The following is a 7,308-nucleotide window of genomic DNA, read 5'->3' on the forward strand; positions in this document are numbered from 1 at the left end:
TTTTATTTCAGAATTGTAGGGTGATTGATTGCTTCTATCTCATATAAATTATGTAATTGCATTGCATACTATTTTCAACTTGAGCACTACATTTTAGATTGATATGTAAGAATTGCATCAAAGCTCAAGAAAATAAGTTCACTACTTGGGAGCATATTGTCCCAAAACTTGATGGCAAGCACAATCTCAAGTAATACCCAACTACAGGGCATTTTATTTCAAAATTTATGCTTTGAACAGTGGAAGACATTTTCAGGTGACGTTTGAATCTCGTTATTGGCTTCGAGACATTCACTGACAACGTCTTCCACTATGATAATCTAAGCATAAATTCTGAAAATGTACCTCATTTTGCCACATGACACAAAAATAGACAAAAAACTAATCTTATACTGCAAGACAGTCTTCTACATTAAAACTTGGCAATATGTAAAAATTTAAAAACATTAAACAAAACACTAAAAAACTTAAATTTAATATATCAATTATTATTTGCTCAATTTTGAAAACTAAAGTTAAATTTTTTCAATTTAAAAATCTTATTGACCTAGCTTTGCCCCTTTTAGACGATGGCCAGTAATAATCTGGATTGGTTAAAAAGTTAGTCGGAGACCAATACAAATAAAGTACAAGTAAAAGTTATGATAGATCTTTAACTCAGATCCAAATCTTCCATTTACAAATAAAGTACAGTAGAACTTATGATACATCTTTAACTCAGATCCAAATCTTCCATTTCTTCTTCATCAGCATCTTCACTATCTTCCTCACACTCTTCCTCATCGTTTTCACCGCATGTGTGATATTGAATACCTAACCAGTTTTTATCCAAATCTTCCATTTCTTCTTCATCAGCATCTTCATTATCTTCCTCACACTCTTCCTCACCGTTTTCACCGCATGTGTGATATTGAATACCTAACCAGTTTTTTTTTTCATTAGTCTGTGACTGTCGGAGCACCTGTTGAGCCTCGGCAACTACAGCAGCTTTTGCTGCACCAACGGCATCTGTTTGTGGCAATGTTTGGACATTATTTGACTGGAATTTTGTATTCTGGGCCCAAGCCTTTTTCCGTGCAGCCTCCCTAGAATGTAACAAATCAATATACTTATCATGAAGAGCAGGGTTCTTTATTTGTTTCAGCACTTCAGGGCTCAGAAGCTTCTTTTGAAGTTGCCGGTGGGAATCTGCTGAAAATCTAGACAATGATTTTGGCCTACAACATGATAGAGTCTGGTCAGACGTTGAATGCCCACCAGCCTGATGATCACCATCTGGTGTGACAGGTGTAGTAGTTGGAAGCAAGAAAGACTGCATTGATGGATCAACATTTTCTATTGCAGAAAATAAGTCAGCTTCATACCCTTTATCAGCCTTCTTATGTTGCCTTAGTATCTGCCTCACAGTCTTTCGTGCATGCAAAATTTTCTGTCTACTGCTGCCAGACCTTCCACCACTAGACCCAGCTGACTTCAGCAATGTATTGAAGTCATTTGCAATTGACCTGATAGGAGAGTCGCAATTTTTCCTATTCATTCTTGAACGTGGCTGAGTAACAGGTGGGGTAGGATAGGCTGAATAAAATCTGTTGAAACATTCCTTGGATGATTTGCCTGGAACCTGCAGAACAAATAATGTTAAATAAAAATAATCATATATCTTATAAATCAACTAGTGGTATTAAAAGACATTGGAATGATAAAAGTTCACAATGAATTTGACCAAAGTTTAAATAAAAGTTCACAATGAATTTGACCAAAGTTTAAATTGAGGAAGGGCGACTCCTATATCCAACTTTATAGCAAAGTTAATGCCGCCTGACATGACCGCTCGATACCCAGATATAACACGCGCGGTGATGACTAGGGAAAAAAACGGCGTGTTATATCGGGGTATCGAGCAGGACATTGAAATGATAAAAGTTCACAATGAATTTGACCACAGTTTAAATCGAGGAAGGGCGACTCTTATATCCAACCCTATAGCAAAGTTAATGTGGATATCCAACCCTATAGCAAAGTTAATGCGGATATCCAACCCTATAGCAAAGTTAATGCGGCCTAACATGGCCGCTCGATACCCAGATATAACACGCCCGCAGTGATGACTAACTTTGCTATAATGTTGGAAATAGCATTTCCCTTGAGGAAGTGCCATCAGTATAACAAGGACCCCACCAAGTGTCCAGCTGAAATTTGAGCTTTAACATGGAAGCTTGTCCCTGAAGACATACCTAAACAAATGCAGATTGTATGTAAGGATCACCATGAGGGACGATGAATAGTGCTTACAAGACTAGCTAAATATCTATTCGAGCATCTCAGCAGTAAAGTTAACCATGGTCTATACTAAATTGCAGAGTAACCAGGCTCCATCTCCGAATTGTTATTATCACTACTGGGCTCTGTACCGCGCTCCGAAATTCTGGCGGATCTCCTTCGTTCTTGGACGCCTTCCTTCTCTGAAGTGTTGGCCTTCTGTTTTTTCTGTGTAGTGCATGCTCTTAGCATTTTGCGAGACTTGGGATTTGGAGCGACCGGCATCAGCCATGATAGATTAAGCGAACTCGGAACAGGGAGTAAGGTCCGGCAGAAGTTTCAGCTGTTGGTTAAGTTTTTCTTGGCCAGGTGTAATTTTTTTTTTTAATTATTAATTAGATTATAAGCGCTCCCCACACACCCCATGAACAAAAATGGGGTAAAGACGAAAGACCCCCCAAAAAAAAATTTGCAAGGAAGAGGGCACTGCGTAGATTTGGGCATACCAGCTTAGCTATCTCCTTCCAGAAGTTGGGTACTGGCTTGATTGTGTAATAAGCATTGTGCAGTGCAATCTCCTGATCCTTGGTCCATCCCTTGCAGCTCGTCCCTCCCAGCAGCGGCACGCCTTTGTTCACTCGTGTTTTATTCGTTGACCCACCGTTGCCTAAATCACTGCTTCCGGGATTCGAACACTCGCCCTCATCTGCTACCTCTATTACCTCTTTCTCGGAATCCGACTCAGAAACCGCATTTATGATAACCGTATTTCTCTTTTTCTTCTTTGTTTTTTTCTGGGCTTTAAGACTCTGTGAGCTTGGGGAAGAATTCATGGCTGCTCTTGGTCTCTCCGAAATTGCAGAATAACCAGGCTCCATCTCCGAAATTGCAAAGTAACCAGGCTCCATCTCCTCATTGTTATTATCACTACTGGGCTCTGCACCACGCTCCGAAATCCTGGCGGATCTCCTTCGTTCTTGGATGTCTACCTTCTCTGAAGTGTTGGCATTCTGTTTTTTCTGTGTAGTGCATGCTCTTAGCCTTTTGCGAGACTTGGATTTAGAGCGACCGGCATCAGCCATGATAGATTAAGCGAACTCGGAACAGGGTATAAGGTCCTGCAGAACTTTCAGCGATGTGTTGGTAGGAGAGGGAAAGGAGGATCAAAGCGTTCGAATTTGTTTGATTGATATAATATTTGGTTGAAAAGAGAGAAAGAGGAGAATTTAAGGATTACATACGTTAGATATAGCCGTTGGAATCAAGATCTTGACCATGAAGATTCCCTGATAGGAGGAGGTTTGAATCAAGACTGTTGGCGCTTTTCAACACGTTCGATAATAGCATTTGTGTCACTAAAAGAAATCGACTTATGAAATATTAAGATTTGTACACGAATTATTGAATTTAATTTAAAAATGATAATATAATTAATTAATGACAAGTATAATTATATTATTACAATTTTTTCTTAATTAAACACAAAATATATACTATTGTAAAAATAACACAAACTATATATTAGATATCATTTTTTTGGGATTTAACTGATTTAAGTAAGTCATTCATCTATGATCATTTTCATGATAGGTAATTTTTTTCATCAGAGATAATCATGAAACCCGCAATATTTAAAACTATATACTATTGTAAAAAAAGAAGAGATTGTTAGTTTTATAAACTATTTTTAGTTTTATAAACTATTTTTAGTTCCATAAAACTCGCAATATTTAAAACTATATACTATTGTAAAAAAAAAAAAGATTATTAGTTTTATAAACTATTTTTAGTTCCGTAAACATTAAAATATTATTCATTTATTTATATATCAATAATAATAAAATAATAATAATAATATTTAAATTAATTTAATATTTTAATAATAATAATTTAATTTTAAAACAAAAAGTAAGAAAACATCAAATTTATATATTAAACCTAGTGTTATAGAACAAAGATTTCTTTTGTATATTCATTCCATTAATGTCTATGTTTACAAATTCAAACTTATAACCTTAAAAAGGACTTGTTTTCCTTTGGGTTTAAGGTGTTATACAAGTCAAAGTGATTTAAGTGGATGATAATAAAATACTTTTTGTTATTTAAAAAAAATGATATGACTAAACAATGAGATAGCATTTATCTAGATTCATTTTAACCTATAATTTATCAATTTGAAAGGAGATTAAAAAAAACATTTAATAAATTTTTATATTTTAAATATAATTTATATTTAATCTTTTTTGATATTTGATAAATTAATATATATATATAAATGAGTGATATTGATTTTACAAATATTATAATCAATATGTATGAGTTAATCATACAAAATTAATTGTGTTGCATTATTTTAACTTTTAAATCATATAACAGTGTGATAGCAATACATACTAGTCTCCTTATTATTTTAATGTAAAAGAGGATTTGTTATAGAGAGTTGTCTTGTTTTTGTTTTTGTTTTTCAACTAGGCTAAGCCTAGGTCACGGACGACCCCGGTGTTGCATAGAAGAACAATCTACCCACTTGCAACATTTTAGTATTCTCTAAAACTCAGTTGAGCTTGGATGCCCCATTAGATAGTTTTTATCCCCCACATGTAGCTCCCACACTCAACCCGTCCCCATTATATTTGAACCAATGGCCTAATAGGGACTAAAGCCCAGACAACCCAACTACTCTACACATTGTGGGTTTTTTAGTTATAGAGAGTTGTCAATAGCACTTAAACATGTTTCACAATTTGATATGGTGGTGTGTTGCATTATATAGGTATTAATATATTATGATATTTATGTCAATGAGTGTTTATAAAGGTGGTGCCCCCCTTATCAATATAATAATTGACTAGTTACAAGGTTAATATGTGTGCTTGCTTGGCCTCTCCCTCCTTGTAAGGGCCTTTATAACCACCTGGAACTAGTTGGTTGAAGTTGCATGTTAAATGAGTTGACTCAATGAAGTGAGATAACTTTGTGAGCATTTGTTGGCATCATAAATGAAACTTGAATGAGCATGTAAAGGAACCAATGTGCATGCCTTTTGTAGGTGGTCCTTAGAACCACACAAGATATTTGTATCGTGGGTTTTGAGACAAAAGCTTGGCCTTGCCATGGTTTTGGCTAAGTTGTGATACACATGACTTGGTGATGCATGCATGGTTGGACAATGGATCAAACATTTAACCTATGGTTATGGCTTTAGGCAACTCTCAGCAATAACTTGGGCACACCCACCTAACATATTAAGGAGGCTTGCCTTGGGTGTAAGATCCTTCTTCGATGGGATGAGTAGGATCCATTGTGTTTGTTGTCAATTGCTTCCTTGGAGTTGTAGTTGTGGAGCGAGCAATTAGATAATGTCTTGTAGCACCATCGTTGGAGTCAGCGCCATGATGTTGGGCTTGTTGGGACAAGTCAAGATTTGACTTCAAGGAAACTATACGCTTGAAAGTAGGCGAGGGCCTATGAATGGGCTAAAGAGGAACCAAGTTGGCATGCTTTGAGCAAAGCATATGGGTTAGTTCATTTTTGAGGGAAAAAACATATGGATATCCACATTTTGTAGTGGACTAAGAGTTCTTTTGTAAATTGGATGGAGGAAGTGGAGATGATGTTCAAGTGATGGATAATGCATTAAATGGTTGAATGAAGTTTTCACGAGATGGGCTAAGTGTATGGCAAGGTTTTCATAGAGTTAAGATTGAGTTTTGGGTATGGCGATCCTCAACAGTTCCTTTATCAAATGAATTGTGTTCATTGGAGCAAGGTACATACTTGTTGTATAGGATTGTTTTGTGAAACATTGTTAGCTATGTGAAATATTGTTGCAACAACCATTTAACTTCTGGCAGAGTATGTTCAAGTCATTGTTTATTTATTGTTGTAAAGAAATCTTGGCCTTTGTGTACTTTGAGCAAAGGCCAACACCTTAGTTACTGTAATTATTTATGGACTTGATTATTGAATGGTTCGAGTAAATTTCCCCCTAGATGAAACAATAAATTCCCACTATAAATGGTCATATATTGTATTGTCATTGGTTCATGTTTTAATACACAATGATTTGGCAGAATTATTACTCATGAATGACTAAGCTAATATTAGCAAATCGTCATTGGAACATATATTGGTTAAGTTATGTTTGTGTAATGGAATGGTTAACTACTATGATGGATAGTTATCTAAGTGTTTGTTGATGTAACTTAGTGCACATGGATTTTCAGTGAAGTGTGGGGCCCATAGTGGGCATAATTTGGTGGATTGGGGTCCATGAGCTACTCAGATTGACTCAACTAGCAAATGCCACATGGAATTAGACAAGAAAAAGGGAAAAATACTAGACAATTGTCTAAACCCATGACAAGAGGTATGAGAGTAGAAAATAGAGTTGTGATGGTTACTCTTCACCATTAACACCTATGTAGCAAGTGGTATCATCACTAAGTAAAAAGGATTTGTGTGGGTTGATCTTCACCATTGTCATCTCTGTGGCAGGTGGTATCAAAGGAGAAAAAGAGTTAAGTGATTTTTTTTTCACAATTGCCGCCTTTGTGGAATTAGTGTAGAATTTGGTAGAAGAAAGTGTTTCATGTGAGACATGGTGTTGAAACATTTATTTTAGCAACAACAAAGGTATATGTCATTGGTGAGGAGGCTCAATTTGATGGTCAAACTAGTTGGTTGAGTGACATTGCACGTGGAAGCTACATGTTGAGAACATTTGTGTTGACTAATGGATTTAGAGTGTCGAAGTTAAAGTGATGAACATAGTTGTGGAGCAAAGGTGGTGGCTATTGGAACAACATGAAGGATGGATGTGATTGGTGGATTTATTGTAGTGGTGATGGATAGATGTGGAAATGAAACAATGATAGATGGTTGTTATTTTGGACTTACAAGAGAGAACCAAGACTTTTTAGATGGTTTGCGATTATCCAAAGTGTAATAGAGGCAAGCTAAGTGCACGATGAGATGGTTGTGATGATTTGAGCACACGATGATATGTAAAAGGTGATCCTAGTGATGGTGCAATTTAAGCAAGGTTAT

General features: G+C 36.0%; 1 protein-coding gene across 1 annotated transcript; it reads right to left on the reverse strand.

The window, feature by feature from the left end:
• Positions 1 to 528: 528 nt before the first annotated feature.
• Positions 529 to 3,431, reverse strand: LOC149230518 (uncharacterized). Its single transcript, XM_089376067.1, has 2 exons — positions 2,766 to 3,431; positions 529 to 1,621 (listed from the first exon to the last, which is right to left on the reverse strand). The coding sequence occupies exons 1-2, from the start codon at positions 3,339 to 3,341 to the stop codon at positions 713 to 715; spliced, it is 1,485 nt and encodes a 494-aa protein (XP_089232193.1). The 5' UTR covers positions 3,342 to 3,431; the 3' UTR covers positions 529 to 712.
• Positions 3,432 to 7,308: the final 3,877 nt, after the last annotated feature.

Source organism: Pinus tabuliformis, chromosome J (assembly GCF_031772625.1).
Source record: "Pinus tabuliformis cultivar Carrire ecotype Pingquan chromosome J, CPIR1, whole genome shotgun sequence".
Classification (NCBI taxonomy): domain Eukaryota; kingdom Viridiplantae; phylum Streptophyta; class Pinopsida; order Pinales; family Pinaceae; genus Pinus; species Pinus tabuliformis.